At 34.8% G+C, this 27,403-nt stretch overlaps 1 protein-coding gene across 1 annotated transcript; it reads right to left on the reverse strand.

Moving 5' to 3' along the window:
* Positions 1–2,868: 2,868 nt before the first annotated feature.
* LOC142532486 (zinc finger CCCH domain-containing protein 37-like) lies at positions 2,869–9,320 on the reverse strand. The gene is made up of 12 exons (XM_075638773.1): positions 8,898–9,320; positions 7,644–7,885; positions 6,329–6,385; positions 6,178–6,249; positions 6,021–6,083; positions 5,758–5,946; positions 4,770–4,807; positions 4,609–4,655; positions 4,398–4,528; positions 3,996–4,049; positions 3,539–3,646; positions 2,869–3,244 (listed from the first exon to the last, which is right to left on the reverse strand). Exons 1-12 carry the CDS (start codon positions 9,235–9,237, stop codon positions 3,080–3,082), a joined length of 1,506 nt encoding a protein of 501 aa, XP_075494888.1. The 5' UTR covers positions 9,238–9,320; the 3' UTR covers positions 2,869–3,079.
* Positions 9,321–27,403: the final 18,083 nt, after the last annotated feature.

Raw genomic sequence — 27,403 nt, forward strand, 5'->3', positions numbered from 1 at the left:
AATATATATTATATACATATATATATAAATATAGTATTTGTACAATTAAATTTAGACAATTAAATAATTATTATCTAATTATTTAATCAATTATCTAATTAATTATAGATACTTTAGAATATTTTATAAGAATCTTATACTTAGTAGCTATTCACTCCTACTAATTTATTATTTAATTAGTATATTCTAAATTTACTAAATAAATAATTCTGAACTCATTATAACTCTGATCGACGATCAGACAACACTGATGTATCAAAGGTACAAATCTCGTTCGAAATTTTTCAATGACCCATTTTTTGTCAGCTGACAATTTTGTGATCTTTTTTACTAAAACAAACAGTTCCACTCTCCTCATTTAATTAGCAGTTAAAATAACTTCCACGACTTCCAATAATGGAATCCACTTATAAACTTCGTGTTTGATTTCCATCAAACTACAGTCGTCAAATTCAACTCCTTGAATTCGATTATCTCAACAGGAACACAAAATTCAATACTTGTGTGACCATCAATGGTTCAGGGATACAGCTAGTCATGGATTCACAAATTCATGTGAATGAGAAAAATATTTGTTTTTATTTGGGCTTACCCTGATTAATTCAATTCTTTTCATCAACCCTTTAATAAAAAACGTCAGAACTCAAGTCCGATTTCATTCATCTGATCATGATAAGGGTGTTTAGTATAATCGCCCCATGATCCCATAAATATTACTGATAGTGTCTGCAAGAACCTTAAATTATGGCTAGCATACAGTACAGTCTCTTCAACACATATATCTTAATTGAATCTGCAATCATCGATATATCGAGAGCTACAAATGAATTCGATATCGACGTGATGTGTCTTTGAGTAATAATAGTGACATGGTATGTGCAACTGAGGAAACATCTTCCCAAAATGCACATGACTTACTCTGGCCAGACTCTACAAATCACATAGAATATCTTCACCCGTAGGTGAGCAGTGAATCACCGACTACAATGCACTGAATCTTATGTATTTTGAAACTACACTCAACCTCGCCACCTGATGAATGTTGATTAAGTCGGTAAACGGATCAAAATGCATGCTAGTACGTAGAGCCTCCACGTTGTCCCGGGTCAAAAGATTAATGATGTATATCTGAATATCCATTTTACTGTAGCCCAATATTCCTTTCCCGATTTTGAATGGAATCTACTCACTACACCTACATAATGAACTAAATTTGGCCGAGTACATACTATGGAATACATCAGAGTTCCAATAGTTGAAGCATATGTGACAATTTTCATTTCTTCCTCCTCATCCTCCGTAATAGGACTCTACTTTGAGTTCAACTTGAAGTGGTTGGCAAGAGAACATCCAACCACTTTGGCCGGTCCATGTTGAATCTCTGAAGTACTTTCTCAATATACTTCTCCTGTGACAACTAGGTCTTCTTGGCATACTTGTCTTGATGGATTTTCATGTCAATAATTTTTTGTTGTCTCCAAGTCTTTCATAGAAAAAATCTTGTTTAGTTGCTCCTTAGGGCTTTTGATTTCAGAAGCATCTTTGCCAACAATCAACATGTCACTTACATAGAGCAGAAGCACCATCAAATCATCATCAGAGATATTTTTGACAAACGCACAATGGTCTGCAATAATTTTCTTGAACCTCTGTTGTGTTATAACATACTCAAACTTCTTGTACCACTGTTTTGGTGCTTGCTTGAGACCGTATAAACTCTTTTTTAATATGCACACGAGGTCTTCTTTCCCCTTCTCAGCAAACCCCTCTGGTTGCTCCATGTAGATTTCTTCTTCCAAATCCCCACAAAAAATGTGGTCTTGACATTCATTTGTTCTACCTCCATATCAAGCTCAGCTGCTAACCCTAGGACAATTCGAATGGATGCAGTTTTACCTTATGTCTAGGCATCGAGGTGCTTTGCTCTTACATATATGATAGCATGAAAAAGCTTGTTGCATCCTAATAAAAAAGTGATGTCTTTCTCTCATGTTTCACGTTTGGATGAATGAAACATTTCTACTATGTGGTATATGATTTTGGATTGACGTATTTGTATTTGATGAAAGAGTCTCAGAAATGGATCTCAAAAACTACACTCATGCAATGATAACAATAGAAATTGGAAATTCAATGCATAAGTTTGGTTTAATCCTCGCATGAATTGCTAAGGATCCAATAAGTCCAACATTGATTCCCTCATATATGTCAATTGGACAAATACTTCCATAGTGACTAGGGTGGATATCTCGTATCCGAAAACTAGCAGTTCACCCTGTTAGTCCTCCAGAACCTAAATAACTCAATTTTCGCCCATGAACTATTTGTGTCAATGGATTAGTTCGATCTAAAACTTGAGATAAGGGATGTAAACCAAAAAAAAGATTCATAAGTAGTTGTTAATGGAGTTGAAGTTAACAAATTCTGAGGAGTCGGTATCAATTTATGCCGAATTGCTCCACATATAGTTCCGCGAACCACATTTTCTAAACGAACCAGAGACAATCTGAATTGATCTTGTAAAAGTATTTGATTGATCACAATTCTATATATTCCATTTACTATAGAAGTCAATATAAAAACATTGAATCCAAATTGATCCAGAAAATTGTCTACATGAATTTCGACAATATAAACTAAATGTACCCTCCCGAATCTCCTTATTCATCGTTACCCATGCGAAAAATAAAATAAAGATATAACGATAAAAACTTGATTAATTCCTAAGTTTGATAATCAGTTTCAGGAGGATGTATTTGATAACCATTCAATTCTGAAACCCGAAATCATAATATTTAGATGTGTATTATACTATATTCAAGAGATCACAATAAATGTTAGAATAATGGTCTAATCATCCTCTTAAAATAATCTTGAATGTGAAATTGTGGAGCACTATGTTAAACCTGTTAAAAATATTTAGAATACCGAATCTTCAGCGAATTCCAAACGACCCTACAGTCAATAAAGCTAATTAAATAAATAACAATGCTACATATAATCAACACATTCATCCAGGATATTGGCAAAACCCTTCCAAAAAGTAAAGCTTTCATATCAACGTCCATTGCTGCTTCAATTAAAATTCTTCTCCATTCCGTACCCCTTCGACACCAGAAGCTGCGGCACCTTCTGTTGCTCCAGCAGCTGCCATCACCTCTCCGGGAGGGGGGTGGTCAAACTTGCATGTTGCTCCAAATTTGCACGCTCCAGTCTTCATATAATATGGGCAATGTATAGCACCCTGTAAAAATGCTCGAAAGGCTATTGATTTCTTAATAAAACGAGTAGCACTAGGGAGAAGGAAATTATGAAAAACAAACAGAATTAAAAAAAATGTTGAGATAAGAAGCAATACACGAGCCTGGAACTTTGGACTTTTAACCAGAAATACCTAATGAGGAAGAAAACCATTGCCTCTAAGAATTGATAGCTACTACATTTAAATGTAAGAGAAGTAGAAGCAGTTATATTTGTTAGATACTCAGCCAGACCAATAAAAAGATTCAGTGGCGTTTCAATATAGATTAAAAAATACCTCTCTCCTCGGTAGCCCAGCAAGAGTGAACTTCATTGCTGTGCGATCAATAGGGTGGTCAAACTTGCAGCTATCTCCAAACTTGCATATCCCAGTTTTCATGTAGTACTTTTAACCAAAGAAATTAAATAAATAAGATTTAAAGCAGGAATATATGTGCATAATTCATTCTAAAGATATTATGGGATAAGCACAAAAAGGTTAAGAAGCAAGCCGGGTCTATATTTTAATCTAGAGGTTAAAAACCGTCACACGCAAATCATCAAGAGAAAGCACACAACAAAAAGTTACACAACTTGTGCATAGCGACTAATCTTTGATGTTCAAGGGCTGTCGAATGGTATGGAGGTGTTCCTCATAAGGGATATCAAGGTGAAAAATATGTATTGACAAGCTAGAATAAATGAACGAATGAAATAGTCATATTGAACGAAATATTTGATAACTAAAAACGCACATCACATTCCTGTTGTCCAGGTCGTTGAGGGTAAACAGATGCTGCAAATCCAAGCTGCAAAAAGCAAATGAATGAAAATCCATAAGACGACGAGAACAACTTAAAAATATGTATGGGGATTTTGGTTGATCAAAAAAAAGCATAAAACTCGGAGCAAGCAAAAGAAATATGAGCAATTGTAATATAGCTTCGCATGTGAAGTTTGATAGTCTCCAATCCAAAAAATTCAGGTATGTGATGATGTGAAGCGCAAGAAAACTTAAAAAGAAACAAAATCAGCTGTCTAAACAACATTAGAGTGAAACACAAAGATAGCCCCCAAACTAAGCATTCCTGGGCGGTCACACCAAAATTCATGTGAAAGTGAAACCACCAAAAAACATAAAAGTTTTTCCAACTTACCATTGTTTGAGTCAGCCTTGGATCAAAAGCTGGCAGGAGGGATGCTGCCGAAGCAACAGCACCAGTGTTGAAATGTGCTGAGGAAGAAGTTAGAAGACTAGGGGCTATGGCAGTACTAAGTGGGTAGGCCGCTACATAAATTTTTATCGTTTTATAGTTAAAAATCAATTAACCAAATTGACCTTGACCAAGTTGACTTTAACTCTCTCACCATTTCGCTCTGGATGATTGTAGCGGCAAGTGGCCCCATATTTGCAGCTGATTTAATGCAATGAGTTACAAAAGGTTATTTCTGGAATTAGTCAGATGTACACATAAACGAAAATGAGAGGTGTTTAGTACATTCAAAAACAATAATAATAATAAACTGACCTGCCAGTTTTTAGATAGAATGGGCAATCTTCTCCATCCTGTCAACAATGATAGGCGCACAAAAACAAATTTGTTTACCAAAGAAGGAATAAAAAAATTTGACCACATCAAAGACAATAACATCTTACAAGACAATAATTGAATCAAATTCCTAGTTCAATAGAGCAGTAACGGAGATAATCATAGTCGAGGTAAAAAGGGTCCGGTGGTCTGCAAGCCTCCTAACACACAATTTTGACAGTCTTGTGAATGTTATCAATTCTTTCAGATTTGACTCTTGAGGTTTATTCATTTTGGCATTAAAGTTTGGGTGTTAAATTTGCTTTCCACTCCCGCCCCGCGCCCTCCCAAAAAAAAAGACTTAGGTCAATCACTATTTTGTAGACCGGGAATCCCAACATGAGCCATACATTAAGTAATAAAGCAAAGAATGATGACGTGCTACAGAATTTTTTGTAGCATGTGAACCAAAATATTCAGCAAAAGTCCACTATAATCATCAAAAATAGTTTATTCTTGTTACAATCTTCAAATGTTTACCCCAATCTGAAACCCAACATGAGTCATAAATTAAGGGATAGAGCAAAGAATGAGGACGTGCTGGAATTATTACCAATATGTGAATCTAAATATTCAGTATAAGTCAATTAAAATCATCAAACATAGTTTATTGTTGTTACAATCTTAAAATGTTGACCTAATCTGAAATCCCAACATGAGCCATATATTAAGTGATAAAGCAAAGAATGATGACATGCTGCAGAATATTTATTAACAGGTGAATCTAAATATTCGGCACAAATCAATAATAATCATCAAACATAGTTTATTCTTGTTACAATCTTACAGTGTTCACCCTAATCTGAAATCCATCCAATTAATTAAAAAGGCAGAACAATTCAATCCCAGTAGCCCAATATTGGTGAATGAAATTCTATTATTAATCAAGAATTTATCATATAGCTAGAAAATCTTAAAATACACATACCGATCTTATTGGGAGGCCTTTGGAATTGTGTGACAATGCTGGTGTGAAAATCGGGGATTTTCCATCTCCAGACATCTTTTGCTGCAACCCAGCACCAATTTCTTCTCCAGCTGATTGTATTTGCACACCTTTGGGGTGATGAAATTTGCAGGTCACACCAAATTTACAATTTCCAGTCTTCATATAGAACTGTTAAAAAGCATCAAATTAAATTACTAAATTGACATTATATCCACCAAGCGATCTTGTGTCAAAAATCTTACAGCACATGGAGGTTCTGATGGCCTTTCTGGTAAGACAGAGACATCAGTATCCCCTTGAGCCCCCTAAAATCAAGTTAACAAAGCAATAAGTTGAAAACACAAGACAAGAAATTATCCCATTTAAAATGACTAGGAATAAACCTCGACAGAGAATTACCTGGAGTGCTTCTTTCGGATGGTTGAATTTGCATCTTACACCGAACTTGCATCGTTGAGTCTTGAGAAAGTACTGGAGCAACAAAACAAAATAAGTGCAAGGATCCTAATAATCACCAAATGCTTTAATAAAAGTATATACATTAGCTTACAGGACAATTCAGTTCTCCTGGTCTTTCAGGAAGGGATTCACTTAGTACAAGTGGAACCTGAAAAGAAAATAAAGCAATTGTGATTAATCTTTCATGAATATGGAATAATATCTGCAGCATTTCGTGAGAAAGGAACAAGCTCAAGTAAAACTGTAATGGGAAAGAAAAACTATTTCTATTTCTCCAAAAAAATGTCAGTTCAAGTTAGTTAGCCATTGGAAGCCATGATCCATGTTAATTCATATTAAATAACTGAATTAACTGACAGGTTGAGAAGTGTTTCTTGACAAAATCCCTGCTGTATAGAGTATAAAAACCAATAAAATTTATTAATTAGGCCCTCAGAGAATTAGACCGTCAGAGTTCTCTAATTCTATTCATGCTCGTATGCATGCACATAGTAAAGAGAGTCATGCATCATGAAGATGCACATGTAATTAAGTATTATGGTGCGCAGACCAACTCACACTAGTCAAAGAAGTTAACTTTTTAACATAGGTAACTAGTCAAGTAACATAATCTTATATTGCACAACTAGGTGAAAATAGGTAAAAGCAAAAGAAAACAAGGTAAAATAAGGTTCCCTACTTTGCACGGGGAAGCCATCACCATGGAACAATATTTGGTTTCAAGATACCAATGTGTCACGCTAGAAATATCGTATATATATGTTGTCCAAACATAGACACAATCTTACAGACATAGCATTACCGCAGTACCAATAAGGATGGTAACACAAACAGACCTATTGTAGACAAAAAGTTCCGAGTTTCAGGATAGAGAAATTGCTGAGTGGTCGAAGAAGTTGACCAGAACTTATGTGATAACCATGTACCGTATTCCACTCCCTCACTTACTATGACCCCCAAAAATAAATCATAACAATAAGCTCAAGAAAAATTTGAAGAGAAAAAAGAGAGAGAGTTGAATAAATTGGACCAAAGTATCAACTAGTATCAACATTAGCATCTCTCTAATCCCATTTATGAAAAAAAATAGCATCAAACAATACAAAAGGCAGACATGTTAAAATAATGAACCTAATAAAACTAATATTGTCTTGAGCATAGGGCAAGCCGAAAGAGTAATGGCATTTGTGTTTTGCATGGACCTCTGAATTAAGAGGCATGATAATAGTATATTTATCATATAGTTTTACTAAATAGTATCATAAACATATTGTAGTAAGGTAAACTAAATTAACAAATAACCAGGTAAAACACCAGGGAATCGAGATAGATTTAAAAATAATTGATATATGATAACTAAGTAATGGAGCACTGCTACATAGTATCAAAGCGGCAAAAAGGATCACCTCTTTCCAATCTGGGATCCCCCCTTCCGGAACCCAAATAGGATGATCAAACTTGCAGCTCTCTCCAAACTTACATGCTCTTGTTTGCATGTAAAATGCACAGTCCTTTTCTCCAGGCCTCTGGGGATAAATGGGCAAATTGCTTGTGCTCTCATATCTAAAGCGCTTGGTTAAAAGTTCTGCTGAATACCAAGCTTCGGTCTGCCCAATCGTGTAATGGGCACCCAACTGATGATAGAGTGCTAAGTAGATAGTAGACATATAAAAATAAACCAATTACATGCATGACTTTACAAATAAGATTATTTATATATAATAGAAAATTATGAAGGCAAATATTATTGACCGATAATATTGTTGAATTCAAATCTCTACTTAATAGTATTCTCAAAATATAAGTTTGAAACAACTAGTTATTAATAAAAATTAATACACTTCATATTTTCATATTATCATTGACAATAGATTAAAGTTTTCAAAAGAGCAATTAAAACTTAACAAAGTCCCCGTGAAACCAGCAACTCACTGAAGAGTGAACTTGTGTAAATCCGACACTAACCTCTAGCTTTTTATTTAAACTTTCACTAAACATATGTTTATTCAAATATACGATATATTATGAAACATAGAAACATCATTTGAGTAGTAATTAGACCCCCGAATAAAATCTCGACACTCTTGCTCTTGTTTCCCTCTTTTATCAAGTATCCTTTGATTATGTTTTGATTAACCACATAACATTAATAAGCTATCTAGTTCATTAGTGTAAACCCTTGGATATAGCATCACCAGCAGGTCGATAAGCGAGATATTGCCGTTGCATTTGTTGGATGTTAAGAAGTAATCATTGAAGCAAATGTACAAAGTATATGGGCGAAATTTGGTCCTCAACAAAACCTGGCTCTCTTCTTCTATTTATCACAAAATTTGTAGAATCAACCAATAGCTTAGCATAATAAAAAAAATAAAACAGAATCATTAGTCTAGCACAGCTTATGTTAAAACACTAAATTTATCCTTCTCGGAGCATTCAAGAAAAGTACCCTTGTGCGAGTAAATAGGAAGTAGCTAAACAAGAACTGCATTATATATTCGGTAATTTGAAACTCAATTAAACAGATTGGTACAACTAGAGTATGGCACTTTGTTGCGTCAGAATAAATAAAAATAGGTAATCACAACACAAGGATTAAGTCATCCAGCACAAACAAAATATCAACGAAAATAAATCAAGTAGAGAGAAAAATTACTTACAGTCAGAGGAGGCGCGCTTCAATCCAGCGTAAAGTGAGTCAGTGGACGTAATAGTAGACCCCAGATCGACGCCAGGAGGGGCATACGAACTCGTCGAAGTGGTGACGGATACGCCAGGAATCTTAGTGGAGTAGCTGTCGGGGTTGTAGAGCATTGAAGAAGAGATGGCGGCAGCGGCGGCGGAAAGTGAGTCGGCGCTTAAGAATCTGAAAGCACTGCCGCGCAATGAAGTGTCAGCGGGGAGGTAGGAGTCGGCGATGGATCTAGAGCTGTACAGACTGGAGGAGGTGGTGGCGCCGCCGTAGCTGCTAGGGTTGTAGCCGTAGAGTTGATTCGCCATCTTGAACCACTGTGTTTTCCTGGGCCGACACGATTAATAAGTAGTAGTGATGCATTATTATTTGGAATGTGATTTGAGTTTTTCTATGCAATCGTCTAATATCCTTCGACTTCATCTCTATGCTTTAAAATAAAAATCAAAATTAGGAATTGTAATTTTATTTTTTTTGGGTTGGTCAAAATTGGTTTCAATTTTGACTAGATTAAAAATACGTTGACTTTATCAATCAATTATATTTTCTAAAAAAGTAAACACACTTGAATTAATATTTGGTAAATAATTTATAGTCTTGATAAAATTTAATTATTAGGTAAAATATAATTATATATTAGAATAAGTGGAAGTGTTTAGAGAAATTGAATAAATAGCTCACAAATTTTTCTTCTTTTTTGAGCTAAAGAGATCTCACATTGTTAACAATTAAGATCAAATCTTGATCTTTTAGGTTCAACAGACAATTAGAATAATCAGTGTCAAAAAATTTCGGCCGAACATAGTGAACCAAACACTTATCAAATCAGTAGACCAAAAATCAGTGAACAACTATGGAATAAGATTGCAGCTGAATAAATGACGGTTAATGAGATCCTATCTATGTGGGTATTGCCCTCACTTCATTTCAACGGGTAAGATCTTGCCACACATACAATTTCAAAAAAAAAAGTGGGTCCTGCATATGCATGGGCAAATCTCGGTCATCCATCCTATCATGGGGGCAATACCCACATGGGTATGATGAAATAAACCATGAATGACACATGAGATTATTTATCGAAGTTCGAAAAACAAATATCTTATATGTCTCGTCTTCTTCTGTTTCCAGAAAAATTTCAGTAAAAGAGCTTGACAGCTACAAAAATTACAATTATCCACTTCAGTAGGACTTATCAGCCTAACTGAAACTTTATTATCAACTTTACATGACTTAAATGAGATTGTCAGTTACAAAAACTTACACTTCAAACAATAGAAATTTGATACACTTCTGAGTAAAAAGTTCAGTACAAACGATCCTTAAAATATATCGAATATAAATTTAAGAGTGTGCTTGTAAATATTAGCATAGCTTGAAAATTTCATACAATAGATGAAGCATATCATAGAGTGCATAGAGTTTTTTGAATCTTGAGATGGCCTTACATAGAGAGTTTGCAACGTTCAGATTTAAAGGCTATAATCTGGTCTTGTTGAGACCATAACAAAAATAGTACTAGATGTCACATGTCATTTATCTTTTACCAAAAATAGCATGGAAAAATTGATGTCTACGAAAAATAATACTTATAGTACTGACATTAAACTACCACAATATTTTTGTCCTTATTCCCAAGACATTATCTGATAATCGGATTTACTGATTATTTTTTTCACCATTCAAATCAGAGACCAGCAGAGATAAATGATTCAGTAGACAATAGAGAATATAGATTAATGAGTAAACGCTTCATTTCTCTTAATTCAAAAGACCGACAAAAACTTAGAAAAGTCTAAAATATGCACGAGATTCTTCTAAAATATAGTCTATTTAATTTCTTGTTTACTAAATTTTAACACTTGCGTACTTTTACGATTTGTGACACATCACCAAAACTTATAAATATCCAAACATTTCTCTTTTTTGTGATACCAAAATTCAGCACAATATGACTTCCAAATGTGATTTATAACGTCTAGTATTCGTTTTTCTTTAAAATGTAATAGAAATTTTTTTTCCAAGCATTCGGTCGAAATTACTATGCATATATAAAATATTTTTGCAATTAAAATACCGATCAACCTATTATTTGAAAATCCCAAAAGTAACCATTCAAAACATGAAATCGTAAAATGTTAACAAAACCTAAACTTAGTATTTTGCAAAATAACTCATAAACTCTTTAATCCTCTCAAAAACCTCTCAAAAGCATATACGGCATAAAATCTTTAAGTAATCATAAATCATAAACATAGTTTTATTTGCGAAAAACAAGCGACGGTCCTCGGGTTATGTGCTTCTTCAGTCCAGATAGTTCAACCATCAAGACCTCCATCAATATCATGCTCACCTGCATCAATCACACCTAGTGAATCTAATTACTCAACAAATCTTAATCATGATAGCAATTAATACATATACATCCACATGCAACAGTGAAAATGCTTTTAAGAAAATAGTTTTTCATGAACATAAATTTTAATGTTTTCTTTTCATCATATACGTATAATTTTCCCTCTTTTTTTATTTGAATTCAGATCATCAATTGTGACTTTCGTATTAGCTGAAGGTCGAAGGATCCATCTACGTATTACCACGGTATCGGGCAGCGGGGACATCAGCGACCCTCTCACCCGTCAACTGAGTCTTGGCCTTACATATCATCGTATCATCGTATCATTGTATCATCATATTAGCCACAATCAATTCACCTCCTTCGACTTTTTATATTCTCATCACTTATAGTAATTCATGCACGTGTAAATCATTTTTCTTTTAAACAAAGCATGCAACATGTCTTTTAACATTAAAGTTTCATCATAAAATTCCATAAACATTTAAATAAACATTTTAACATTTATTACAACATTCAGGGCACTGCCATGACGTCTAACATTATCCAGGTGTAAAATGACTGCTTTGCCCCTGAAACCCTAACTTCCCCGATTTATCCTTAGACCTTAAAACGACGACCCAAATCCATCAAAAGTAAACATATTATCTTAAAATACACCCATAAATATTTCTTAGACGTTAGCTTCTCGACTAATTTCTTAATTCGTTTTTAAACTTAGACGTACATCCTGGTTTTGACTCGTATTGACTCGAAACTAAACCAAACTTGAACCATAGATTAATATCACCTAACTAAACCATATACAACCCAATTCAAGCCACTTAAGACCCTCAAACCAGCCTAGATCGACTACTGAATTTTCTTCCCTACAAAACTCAAAACCATAGTCCATGCCACCCTCAAATCTTTCGAACTTAGGCCCTAACCAATTGGACCAGCCCCTGAACAACCCTCATAGGACCTAAACCAAACCCATGGAAATCTACTGGACAGAACCAAACACCCCCAAACGTGCCCAGCCCTACCAGCCGCGCCCTATGAGCCATGCGCGAATTCCCTCATGCGATCGCCCTAGCCTTCGAACCAAGCATCATGCAGCCATCCTTGAACCATCCTACAGCTCCTTTAGGTCTCTTGGACACACCCTAACAGCAGCTAAGTGTCTTGCTTCTCAAGGACTCCTAGCCGAACCCTAGCTTTCCTTTAGCCCTTCCCTAGCTCTTGTCCAGCCCTTAGCCCTTTCACTTGTGATCCTTAAACCTACTGGAAATCGTCTCTTATGATGCCCCTACCATGGCAGCCCCTTTGTGCAACGCTAACATAAGTTTTGGATCACAAAAACTTGAGTTCTTGGCATAACATGGCATAAAAACGAAAATAATACAAGGGTTCATATTTTTTCCATGCAAACATGCATCAAACATATATTATGATTTGATAGATGAGAAAAATGAGATTAAGACGTGCCTTTACGTTTATTACGAACGAAAACAAGTTGAGATGCGAAGAACGTCGACGTAGGGAGGACCTAGCTGATTTTCCCTTCAAAACTGTGTCTCATCCTTCAAATTTCTCGTGTGTGCGTGTCTTGGCTGCTAGGAGAGATTCCTTGTGCTTGTGTGTGGTGTGCGTGAGTTTCAAGTCTTTTGGTTAGGGTTTGAAGGCTTAAAGTTTGATATATAACATAAGGTGCAAGTTTGGGTCTATTAACCTCGTATAATAGGCCCATTATGTCCATTATTAAATATTTAAAATATTTTGTTTAGGAAAAATTGTGAAAATATTAGTCGAGTTCTCGGAAAGTTCGTATTTTAGTCGAAAATTGAATAACGTTTAAAAATACGACTCGGCGTATAAAAACACCTCAAAACATCTCATTTTTGAAAATTATGTTTAAAATACACCACACATTAAATGATTAAAAATAATTATTTAAAAAATATTTTCCTTCATATGGTCCCCGGTCTCCGTTTCTCGATCGCGTCTTAAATAACTTTTAAAACACAGTTTTATGTATTCATGCAGAAAGGTACATTTTTAAATATGCAAACATGCACATCATATTAAATTTTATGCAATTAAAATCATTTAATTAGTCATTTTCCATTTTATTTAAATTCACATGCAGTTGTATTACGTTGTCGCATTTTGGACATTACATGATTTATATAGATAATCAGAAGATCGGATGAGTACACATAATAATAAAAAATAATGAAAGGGTTCTAGCGTGGGATGAATATCCATGGAGGCAGCAGACACCTTTATCTTCTTATCTAGAATTTCTAGCTTTTGAACTCTCGGTTCTTTCCTTTTTTGGCATCAGCCTCTTTGACATATTCGAATAGTCAGAAATCTAAGTAGTGAAAGATATTTGCATCTGTCCATTTTTTCGACAATTCTTTATGACTCTCTGCTGATTTTCATCCATTTTGTTTTGATTTTCTGTCAGCTTGGTTTGATTTGTAATCAACCTCTTTGATCAATTGTTCCATAGTCGGCCCATGATGCTCGAGGTCAACCAATTTGGATTCAATAAGGGAATAAAATCGAATTCTGGAGAAAAATATTTATGATGGATTTCTTATTCTGTGAAGTACGAGAGCAACCTGAGTTGCATTGGTTTCGATAGTTTCATCAGGATGAATGAAAATGGGGTCGGGATCAGCAATAACTTAAGGAGCAGAGTTGGTAATTAGAGTAAACTCAGCTGATGGATGAATAATTTTGCGCTGAAGTAATCAGTTTTTGAACATGGGATGTTTGATGAACATCATCTTCGATAATAGTAGTTATAGGAGTAGATTTTGCAAGGGCAACAACCACATGAATAACTAAATCTTGTGGTTCATTTTGGGAGAGGATGAAAAGAGGGGCGATTCTGAATATCTTTAATTTTTTGCTGATGAGATTCAAAAAAATACTTAGATCTGGAAGAGAAGAGGTTTGTAACTGAAGTTCTAGAGGAAGAGCAGGAGGAGGAGGAAGAGCTTGTTCTTCCAAAACTGGGGTTTGCTAAAGATCAACCATGGGTTCATCAACAGTAAGAGCCACTCCGGTAATAGAATTAACTACATCATCCACGTTGGACAATGCTAAATCCTTTGTAGAAAATAAAGAGGAGGACTGTTGGGGCTAAGATTGGATTCACCATCGAAGAAGGTTCAGGAGTACTGAATGCAGTATCTATAGGAGGAGACTTAGTGATGGGATAGGTTGAAGTGTTTATAAGAGATGTTGAATAAACACTTCTTAAATTTTTTTATCAAAAGTTAATTCAGTCTCTTTCGAAATTGAACTTGATATACTCGATTGTCAATGTCAGTTGGCTAACAAAATATGCGTGGAAAGAAGTCAAACTGACATATTAGAACACTTTAAAAAATGTATTGACTAAGTAAATTGAATGATAGACTGAAAGTAAAATGTACGCAAGTTATTCCTGGATGTTCAGAGAACTTAAGCTCATACGTCACCCATTCTTTCTTTTGGGAAGGCTCACGGTTGAAAGCTTTGATCTTTAGAAGCAATTTGCAAAAACTCAATTCAGTTTGAACTTAACACTACCAAAACTGAAATTCCTAGTATACTCAATTGAATGAAAAACAATACATGAACTATTCTCGAATATAATGAACAAAGAATTCCTAGAACTTAATGATCCTCAACGATCGGATACAATATTTTGTAAATATTTCCTTAGTGTATAATCAGTTTTGCTTTCGCTTTGAGACTTGGTAAGTGTTCTTGAAACTTGATAATTTTGTAACTTGGTAATCTCTGCTCAACTGAACTGCATTTTTATTTATAGATTCCAAATTGCAACGGTATCAAATTTCAAAAAATATATGTTCCAAATAATGTAGTCGTTGTTGCATCTTTTGTCCATATCATCATTCCGGACATCCGTACAAAATGTGATGTGGTTGATTCTGACTGTGTCAGCAAGGTACAAATTTTTTTTATCCGAAAATCAGTTTATTTCTCTGGTGTAAACTGATGTCTTTGAGCCTGAATGATGATAAACTAATAAGAGTGTTAAGATACATTTCACTTTAGGTCCGAGTCAGTTCTGTTTTGACTTGTCCAATTTATGTAAACCAGTTTAGCTTAGTCAGTTCTGTTTGATTTGGAGTTCAGTTCATCTTAGATCAGTTTCGCCTTAATTATTTGTTAATGAAACGTCCTCCACAACTTTTTTAACTTTAAAATCCAACTAAATTTTTTTAATAAACATTATTTCTAAAATTAATAATTAAAACCACTTTACCTTTCCATAAATCAAAATAATTTAACATTTAAAATCTCAAGTGCACAAAAATCCTGAAATTGTCAATTAACAAAATTCAACATCCACCTCTTAACATGATCAAAACTATTCTCAAAATAAATCATAAAAATCTCTAATAAATCATTAACAAAAATCTTTTAAATATTTGACTATCAAGCTAATGCTGAAAATAAATGTTCCTCGGGAGTATACTGTCAGACTCGATCCACTCAAGCGTCAGCGTCTCCCTCAATAACATCATCACCTGTAGCATTCAAACCTAGTGAGTCTAATGACTCAATACATTCTAAACATGAGTAACAAATAATACATATACAAGCACATGCATTAAAATCATACTTTTATTTAAAATAACCTTGCAAGCATAAATAAATCATGAATCATAACATCGTAAAACTTTCAATCATTTATCATTTTGGGTGAAGTTTGATCCGTGAAAGTGACTAGCATTTTATCCTCTGGTCGACTAATCAGTCTTAGCTCACCATTGCGCATGAGGATAGGAACTAGGCACCGACGTAAAATAAAAATACGATCGTCGGGCTCTTTCTGGGCCTTTTCCCGTATCCGGGCTCCCTCTGGACCTTTCCCCCTCACGATGTTCCAAAAAATTATATATCATATGCTATTTATCACAGTTAATTCACATCATTCAAAATATTTTTCTTTTCCTTTTTAAATCATAAAATATCACGACTTTCCAAAAATAGCATTTTTACAGTAAAAATTGCACAACTTTTACCTTAAATCATAAAATATCATATTTTCATCAAAATCATCATAATATATCATTTAACATGCTTTATAACCCTTCGGGACACTGCCAAGGCAACGTTTGGTTCGAATGATATGATTACTGAATGTTTAATAAATGATTGATAAGAAAAATGATAGATAAGGATTTGTGATATGTGGTGATAAAATATGTTATGTTTGGATTGATTTTTATGAATATGATTAAGTGAGGAGAATTTGGTATTATACCCAAAATATCCTTGGAATTTTTTTAAAAAAGAAAAGTAATAAAACACTCTTCAAGCCCTAATGTAAAATATAATAAGGCCATTGTTGTCTACGATTAATGATCTGTTAAATCTTGCAAAATCAAAATTCACTGATCTGTTTAAAAAATTCTCATTTAAAACCTATTTATATTAATAAAAATCGATTGAGAATAATATTTTATTTTTAGATTTAGCTATATGCAATAATGAAGAGGACATATACTGTAGGACCGAGTGCTTGCCGCTTTACCAAAAGCTATAGCTAGTGGTAATGTTGCAACTCAAATCTTTTAAACCGCACAGCAGCCCAAGCACCACGGTTCGATCGTTCTACCAAACAGGGACAATTATTGCACGCAACAATCTCCCTCCCAATAATTGCACTCCTTGCAATCAATGAGAATCGAACCCATGACATTGGCTGTGATACTAATTGTAGGACCGAGTGCTTGCCGCTTTACCAAAAGTTATAGCTAGTGGTAATAGTGCAACTCAAATCTTTAAACCGCACAGCAGCCCAAGCACCACGGTTCGATCGCTCTACCAAACAGGGACAATTATTGCATCCAACATATACTAAGAAACTTTTTTTGTTTCGATTTTTTAATTTGGATATATATTATGTAAACTATTTTTATTATTATATTAAAACATGTAACATACGACTACTGTAGCCAAAACTCAAAAGTGAATTTCCTAGAACTTTTTTAATTATTATCAAACTAAGGAATTTGGTAATAAATATATAAAAATATTGTTTTAAAAATTTTATGGAATGAAAACGCAAAGGGTATTTTAGGAATAATATGAATGTTTAAAATAAGGATCCTTAATCCTTAGGTTGTACGTGGGTTTAATTGTCCACATTTAGTATAACTTAGTCCGTTATGTGCATTATAAAATTAGTTTAGTAAAAAATGAATCAAACATGAGCTTAGACTCAAAACCATATCTTTATCCTACCTTAATCCTCATACCAAACGTGGTCTTATCGTACTACTCAGGTGTAAAATGACTATTTTGCCCATGAACGTCAAATTTCTCGATTTTATTTTTTTCTTACTTTTATTTAATCTAGACTATATCAAATAATTATTTAAGGCTAAATTTAATTTTTAATATTTTTATTTAACGTAAAGTCTAGTATTTCAATTTAATTCCTTAATTACTAATTCGTGAAGTGTTTAATTCTCGAATTAATTCAAACTTTAATATTTTCTTCTCAAATTTTAAACATAGACTTTTTATACCTAAAAAACACTCGTGAACCATGAATCGACTCTCATGGACCATGGTTCGACCCTTTTCTTTTTTCCTAGCCCTAGTTCGAACCTAAGCTAATTTCCTTCGAGCCATTTTTGTTTTTTCTCGAACCACACCCGAGCCACCTCGAGCCAACCCGTGATCAGACCACCTAGGACCCTACTAACCAAACCTGACCCATTTAACCAGCCCACACTACAAGTTATGCATGAGCCGCGGTCGATCCTAGGAGTTTAACGAGACAAGGACTCTTTTACTCGAGCCGCCACCGAGCCCGAACCCTCCTGACTCTCATCAGACCATCCTCAGACCTAGCCTAGACCACCCTAGCCAAGCCCTGACCCTCCACGTTGCAACCGATCGGGGTTGCATCCTATGCACATGGGAAGAGTCCATGTGATCATGGACTCTGGCCTATTGACTAACCATGGACCCTTTCAGACCTTGAACCGTGACCCACATCGAGCCCCAGCCCAACCATGTCTGAGCCCCCGGTGCACAACCTAAAAGCCAAACCATCTTTCCCTCGGTAATGGCTAGGAAACCCTAAGCATGTTCTTCCTTAGCCAACTCGTTTCCAGCACTCGTTTCCATCCTAAATCGTCCATGTTCCACTTATTAGACATCCTATGTTGGCAGCCAATCCCTTGTAAATCATAGCGTTTATTTAACAAGCATAAAATCATCAAAACTTTGAATTAATCGTTATATTGTTAAACCAATCGAGCATAAATATTTTTAATGCAAAATAAATCAAAACATGCATAATATTGTTTGAATGATACGTCAAAGGATTTAGAAACGTGCCTTTGCGTTTTAGAACGCTTGAAAATACGATTGTCGGCGTGGGGTGCGAAGAAGAAAAAACGGGCGACGAAGACTCCTAGTTTTCTCCTCTCCAAGATTTCGAAAATTTGGTATGTTTTGTGTGTGTTGAGTTCGGCTGATAGGGGTCTTCAAAGCCTAGGTTTTCTATTTTATATATTTTAATTTGCATTATAATGGGCTTATGTTTTGGGCCTTTAAGTTTAGGAGCAATTAGACCTACTTATCTTAGGTAAATTAGGTCCAATAACACCTATTTAATTGAAAAATAAAAATTTATAAAATTAGTTTTCAAAAATAATTCATTTGATACTTTAAAAGTCCCTTGTTGGCCCAAAATCGGCTTCCTGAATAAAATCGAGCTCGTCTCGTAGAATAATTTGAACTTTATCATTTTTAGACAAATTTAATCATATTAATAAGTCTTGAACATATTTATTTTATCTTGGTCGTCCCCGGTCTCTTTTCCCCGGCATATTATCGAATATTCAGATAAAATTTTCAATCCTCATGAAATTATGTCATTTAATCATTTAATCACACAATCATACCTTTAATCATATAATATGCATCATGCAAGCATTTAAAATTAATTATGCAAAGCAAGTAAGATATTTAAAACGTTTGCATGCATGTGGTTTACGTAGGTTGGTTTTTAGACGTTACAGTTAACACCAAAACATAAAAGTTATATTTCAACAATTTCTCCTTTTTTTGATGTTTGACAAAATTAAGCAATTTGTCCAATTTAGTCAATAATAAATTTTGATAATCAATTCTTTGAAACTGGTAAATTGAAATAAATTGTCAAACAATTTAGACTTTTCTTCCCTATTTTTTTCAGCACCAAGAACAACCATATATTTTTTTATAATGTGCACAACTGAAGTCATCTGAGCTGACATAGTGTTTAACTTTGCTGAAAGTTGAGTGAGAAAGAATCAATCTTGGAATTCAAATTTTCATGAATTAGATCCATCTTCTAAGTAAGAGCATCATGAGAGTTTGATAGTTGTAATGTTGAAGAACAGTTCTTACTCATGAAGTCTAGTTGGATAAACATGGAGTGAACATCTTTTGATAGATTCTTGAGACCCTTGACCATTTTTTCTTTGAAGTTTTCAATATCAATATCAGTGAGTTTTTGACATGTCTTGACTTGTGACAAAAGAGCATTTATACGATTTAGATTTGAGAGGATTTTGTCTATGGGAATATCATCTTCTATCTCCAATTTTGGTGATTCAGCAATGATATTTGCCTTGGGATCAAGAAAGTTGATCAACTGGATGCTCGGTCCAACAACATCAACTAGATAAACTATTTCAACAACTTTAGTTTCACTATCCTAAATTACCATTTGTTTCGCTACTGCAACTGACTCTTCAACTATTGGAGGGTTCGGAGAGCCAACTGGTTCCTCACAGATGCAGACAAGAAAAATGTTTCAGGAACATCAACTGAAGGAATTTGAACTTCTACTGACTTCACCACTTCATTTTCATCTTCAATATGTTCCTCAGTTTCCATTTTTGATTAAACGGGCATCTCAATCTCTTCATCATGGACCTCTTCAATATCCTGATTGATTGTTCTCAAGATCTCATCAACATTAACCATAGACATCTCTTCAACTGGTTCTGTTGACTTCTGACCTTCTGGTGTTTTAGTGATTGAAGGTTCAATTTAGTCTAAAATTTGTTTAACTGAACTGGTTGAGGATCTAGCTTGGCTTGATTCTTGTTTAGTTTGATCAATATTTTCCTTCAACACTTGATCTGAAGAGTACTTCTCTTGTTGTTCCTCTTCCGGCTTTTCCTCTTGTGCAGATTTTTCTATGGTGAAGTCCTTAGTGGATTTCTTGCTCTTTTGATCCACTGGAATGTATAATTGTTGATCCATTTCCCAGAACTTCACCTTGATTTGAAGAGAACTTAAATATGTATCCAACCGAGTGAAAATTGCTCTGTCATCACGAGTAGTTGGGCAAGTAGTATCATAGTTTTTCTTCAGTTCTTCACATAACAGTGTTAGATTTTTAATTCTCATAAGATCAAAGAAGTATTCCATTCTCTCCATAGCGTGAGCCACTGTTACTATTTTAAAAGCCTTCAAGACAAACTTTTCAAGAGCGATGAATTTCTTCAATCTCTCTTTATTTTTTAGTTTTCTTGCAAAATTAAATGTTCGAAACCAATAGCATTCATCGTGGAATTCAGTTTTAGTATATGCGATTTCATCTACCTACTCTATCAAGAAGTCAATTTTAGTTTGTACGATAACCATGAGTATGAACTTCTCAATTTCCCCATCTTCTTTTTGCCTTTTCCCTCTATCCCTTTTGAAATATATTTTGAGACAAGTCCATATCTGGTATACTCAATGGGATCTCTGATTACTACACATTTTGGCCATGTTGCTGGTAGAATGGTCGGTGGAGCAAATTTTTTTATGGGAAGAACTGTTCCAACCAGAGTCAAATTCTCTCCAGGCTTAAAAGAAACTTCTTTGTCAATTGCCTTAGCATTATTTGTCTTGGCATCAATTTTGGTCAGTTTAGTTTGCTTCGGCTCAGTTTTTTTCTCTTCCTTCTTATCTTTGTCTTTTCAACAGGCAGAGGTGAAAGCTTACTTGGGGGTGGAAATTGGTTTCGTCTTTGTTGTTTTGGGCTTCTCAATAGGTGAAGGAGGTACTTTTTCAGAATCACTTTCATACGTGATTAAATTTCTCTTGCCTTTTGGCTTGGGAACTAGACTGATTTTGCTTGTTACAGTCTTGGACTTCTTGGCTAGAGCAATCTCTTCTCTTATTTCCTTTTTTACCTTCAACAGATCGCCAAGTGAGAGAGTTGAGGCTTGACTCTTTGGCTTCAAATCGGAAATGCTTTGTGCATTAAGCATCCTGAGCTTGTGGTGTAACATTCCGAAAATCGAAAAGTCCACGTGAATCACGTACATGCAAATTATTATATTATTTTGTATTTTATTAAATTATTTTAAAGCATAAAATGTATTTTTATTTTATTAAATTGTGTTTAATTATTTTTATGCATTATTATTGCATGATAGGATTTAATTCATGAAATTTTAAAAGTTCATGCACTATGATTTTTAAGTTTCATTTCGCGTTCGAACGAGGAACGGAGACCGGAGAATTTTCAGGAAAATTATTTTATTACAGGATTAATTTTTATTAAATTAATATAAGGTGTTTTTAAGTGTATTTTTAAAAAATGGGATTTTGGGGTATTTTACCCGTATGATTTTTATTTTTAACGGTACGCGAATTTTATCAAATCGGGAGACTTTCTGAAGGTTCGACTAATATTTTCAAAAACTTTCAAACACGAAATATTTTTCGGGAGTGTGTTTGGATTTAATGGACCAGTTTTTAAGCTTATTGGTTTTAAACTCTTTTAATTTAAAATAAAAGCTAATTAACCTAATTGTTAATGATACATTAATACCTAAATAACCCATACACCTTTTATTTACAATCCACCAACCGACGCATCTCCTTTTCAGCCAACTATAATTGTTTTTCCTTCATTAAAGAGCTATGGGTGCCTCGGTTTTCCACTTGTTCTTGCAAAGAAAACCAACCGACACCCTCTACAACCAATTCATTATCTCGGTCTTCCAGCATCCCCCAGCTGTATTCTCCATTGATTTCAGCATTCTCCCTTCAGCTAAAGCATCGGCCATATCAATTCTCTTGCAAGAAATTCCTCCAGTGCCTTCCCTTCACGCGGCTCTTTGAAGTTTTCATTCAAACAAAATCAAAGGCACGCCATGTACATTATTTTTGCTTCATTTACGCCATAATACATGCTGATATGTGTGTCATTCACGTTGTTTTTCAGTTCATGCATCGTTTTTACGGGTATGTTTCGGTTGAGCATGAAACTTACATTTGCTTTGCATCCAACTCACGCTTTCTTGCATCATTGTGTAAAGGGGCTGCCGATCTTCATGCTAGGAGCTTTTCACGTTGAGAAAAATGATATTAAGATGCTAGAGTCAAGGTTTGGTCGGCAACTTTAAGGGGCCGATCGGTGTTGGTTGTAGGGTGGCTCGGTATGGCAAGATCTAATGTTTTGGGGTGTGCTGCGATGCACGGCTCGATTCCAGCCAAGGAGCTGACCCCCTTGGGTCCGTGACGGGGCTGAGAGAGGGCCATGAGCAGCTGGTCAAGGTCTGGGAGTCGGTCGAAGAGATAGGTGGAGTTGTGACTCGGTGGTCTCGTGCGGAGCGCCTTCGTGAGGATCGCACTTGACTGGGGTCTGGGGGGGCAGTAAGGTCAGCTAGGTTTGGTCAAGGAGAGTCTCTTGGGTTACAACTTGGTCTTAGTATGGTTAAGTAGGCGCTGGTCCTCGTGGTCTTGAGCTAGGATCCATAATTTGCAAGTTTAGTGAATTAGTGTTGAAGATGTCTTGCACAGAAATTTCCAGCAGCCTAAGGGGCCTGATCGAGAGGTTAAAGGGGCGGGTATTGAAGGTTTTAAGACTGTTAATATGTTTATAAGGTGTGGAAAAAGGTTGGGAGAAATTTGGTTAAGTTTCAGTTTGATTTGGGTTAAATCAGGACTCCGGTCCAAGTTTTAAAACAATTCGTTTAAGTTATGAAATGAGCTCGAGTTTATGTCTAAGAATGCTTTTAAATATGTTTTGGGACATTTTAAAGAGTTTGATAAGTTTCGGATCAAAATAATGAGTTTTGGATTATCCGAGATTTAATCGCCGCACGAAACGTTAATTAAATGATTAAGTGAAACGCCTAGATTTAAGCTTAATAAAATTATGAAAAATTATATTTAAGCTCAAATAATTATTAGAAGTCTAAGTTTTTAATTTGGGAATTTTATGCTAAAGTTTGGTTTAATTCGGGATTAAAACGCATTAATATGTTATAGTTAAAGATTAATTTAAAAGTCATCGATTTAAGCCAAATAAAAATATGGATAATCCATGTAGGCTTAAATAATTATTTTAGACATGTTAGAGTCAATGGAATTAAGAAAATGTCAAAAACGTGAAATTTTACGTCTAGGGGCAAAATGGTAATTTTTGTTTTTCCAGGGGCAAAATGGTCATTTTGAACCTGGGGTGAGATATTGGTCCTTGCAGCGCCCTGAGCACAAATTCATGATATTTTAAATATTCACACATCATGATTCACGATTTTTAAGATTTTATAAAAATATACGTTGCATGCTTGAATTTAAAGGAAATTGCATTTATACATGAATTTTATAAGTGATGAAAAAGATAATGTTTTGAATGATGGGAATTAGTTGTGGCTATCGAAGTATATGTAAATGGTTAAAACGTATATGTAAATGCTGATGATGAGGCCTAGGCACAGTGGATGGGTGATCCTGTCACTGATGTCCGACAGCCGCCGGGTACCGCGGTTCTATGTATGATGGATCCATCGTAAATGATGATGTACGATAGTCAACTCTAATGAACTGAATTCACAAATGATAAATGATGAACGATAGATGAACGATGAACGATGAATGATAAACGATGAATAATGAATGATGATTAACGATGAGCTATTTTGACACGTCATCATTTTACACGACACGTTTATGTTACGTTTTTAAAGTTCATGAAAGTTATGTTGAGTATGATATTTTTCACTGATGTGTGCTATGTATATGTATTTGCTATTAACGGTGCAGGTGTGTTGAGTCTTTAGACTCACTAGGCGTGTGTGATGCGGGTGAGCTTATTGATGAGGAGACGGGAGGTGCTGGACTCTGAGTAGGCAGACCTGGTGCGGTGACACGACCCGAGGACCACATGTTTCCGCATTACGAATTATGAGATTGAGAGGAGATGAATATTTTCATACGTTGATGATTTTAAGATTTTTACTCGTTTATGCTTACGTATGATTTTGGATGAGTTTGGTTAATTTAAACTGCACTATTTTTACGGTAAGATAATTACGATTAATTTAAATGATATTTGGAAAATGTGAGCTTTATAAAAAAAATATTTCCGCACTTTTAAAAATGAGCGAGACGTTTCATGTGGTGAGTCATTGCTTCATTAAGTAGAATGTCAGAATCTTCAAACAACTTGCTCAACTGAACAACAAAACCAAAGGATTGCTTGGTGTGTTGCACCATACTCTTCAAGAGTGTTGAACATAATGAATGACCATTTGATCTTTTTTCATTTGACTATGGCCATCATCACCTGATATTTTTCAACTGTTAGGGCAACAAAAGATCATGCTTAAGCTATTAAGCCCTTGGCCACCACATCTGCCATCAACTGATATTCCAATTTGAGTTCTGTCTTGGCATCCGAGAGTTTGACAGCCTACCCATACATAGAGAACTTAATTTTCATTTCGTCCATGTCATCAGTAAAAATATCTGTCAAACTTGTGATACCTTCGGAAGGTAACTGAAACAGGGTTGCAAAGAAATCCTTGTCTATCAGCAGTGTGTGCCCATTGATGTTCATGATAATCTTCCCTTCTTCATTGACTGAGCTCTTCTTGTAAACACTCAGCAACTCTGTCACGAATATATCCAGGGAAGAAGCTGAAAGAAATCCCCTTAGTCCAGATGACTCCAAAAGATGGAAGACTCCTGAGATTACTTCGTCTTACATGGCATAAATTGAATCAAAATCTACCGTAGTAGCATTCCATATATAAGCTGGTGAAGATGATGTCATTTTGAGAATAGATTCAGTAATTTTAGAAAGAAAATAGTGATTGCGATGAAAATCGGAAGACAAAAGCACAAACAGTTTGCAAAAAATGTTTTGAAGTAATAAAATAATGAGTTAAACTAAGGTTCATATGTAAGGTGACTTTTTGAATTTCCTCTGACAAGACACGTGACATTCTGTCATTGGAACAAAATATTTGTGAAATATTAATAAACTGATTTCGAGAAAACAGAATATTCAAACGTCACTTAAATTTGATATGAAACTAAACTGAGTTAAGAATCAGAAAACTAAATGATAAGGCCAGTTTGTCAAAAGTACAAAGGATCGGTTTAAGAAACTAAACCGACATTCAGTTGAGCTCAAGGTAAGATGACTTCTGTCTTATAAGTTGACTTTCTTAAAACTCAATATTCATCCTAGACTAAGCATTAAGATAAATCAATAAGGCCTAAAATATTTTTAAAGTAGGAAAAATTAGTCTCTAATAGTGGCTTGGTGAAAATATGCACTGCTTGTTGATCAGTTGAGATATATTCTAGCCTTATGTCTTCATTTAATGCATGATATATGATGAAGTGATATCTGACATCAATGTATTTGGTCCTAGAGTGTAGAATTGGATTGTAGGTGATAGCTATGGTGCTTGTATTTTCATAAAATATTGGCGACTCATGTGCAATGATTTCATAATCTCTCAACAATTGTTGTATATAGAGCAGTTGGGCACAAAAACTTCCAGCAGCTAAGTACTCTGTTTCAGTTGTGGATGTTGCAATGGAAGTTTGTTTTTGCTAAGCCAAGAAATCATTCTATCTCCTAGAAACAGACATGATCCACTGATACTTTTCGATCAAGCTTGCACCCTACATAATTTGCATCTGAATAGCCAAATAAACTAAAATAAGAGTATTTAGAATTTCATAGACCCACATTTTGCGTGCCTTTAAAATATTTAAGAATTCATTGGGCAGCTAAGTAATGAGAATACTCAGGGTCAGACTGAAACCGAGCATACATACAAACATCAAATATAATATCAGGTCGACTGATAGTTAAGTATAATAAAGAACATATTAATCCTCGATACATGGTTACCTCAACTGATATTCTCTCTTCATCATTTTTTAGTTTAACTGATGAGCTCATAGGGGTTGCTACGGCAGAACATGTTTTCATTCCAAATTTCTTGAGTAGTTCATTTGTGTACTTAATTTGACTGATGTTAATGCCATTATATAATTGTTTCACTTGCAGGCCAAGAAAGAATGTCAGTTCACCCACAATGCTCATCTCAAATTTGTCATGTATCAGTTTAGATAACTTTTCACACAGTTTGGGGTTGATTGACCCAAAAATAATATCAAAAACATAAATTTGCACTAATAAAGTATGATATCCTTTAGTAAACTTAAATAGTGTCTTATCAACAGTGCTTATAGTGAAATCATGTTCAATAAGAAACTTAGATAATTTGTCATACCGGGCTCTTGGAGCCTGTTTTAGACTATATAAAACATTGTTCCATTTATAAACATGATCAAAATATAAATGGTTGATAAAATATGAAGATTGTTCAATATAAACTTCTTCTTTTAGTTATCCATTTAACAATGCACTCTTTACATCCAATTTATAAACTTTAAAGTTCTTGTAAGAGGCAAGGCAAGGAATATCCTGATAGCTTCCAGCCTAGCTATTGGAGCATAGATTTCATCATATTCAATTCTTTTTTCTTGCCTAGTTCCTTGAGCAACTAGTCTTATTTTACTCCTCACCACAATTCCATCTTTATTGAGGTTGTTCCTGTACACCCACTTGTACCTATAACTGATTGGCGGGAGGTTCTTGGAACTAAGTCCCAAACAAAGTTTCTAGTAAATTGAGCTAGTTCTTCTTGCATATCATCAATCCAACTACTATCAGTTTGATTGATCATCTGTCCTCTGGTTCTCACAGGAGAAGATGTGTTACCTATTACTAGACCAAGTGGATGATTCTTGTTCCATCTACAAGTGGATTCATCAATGTTGTT

Source organism: Primulina tabacum, chromosome 2 (assembly GCF_025594145.1).
Source record: "Primulina tabacum isolate GXHZ01 chromosome 2, ASM2559414v2, whole genome shotgun sequence".
In the NCBI taxonomy this organism is placed as follows: Eukaryota; Viridiplantae; Streptophyta; class Magnoliopsida; order Lamiales; family Gesneriaceae; genus Primulina; species Primulina tabacum.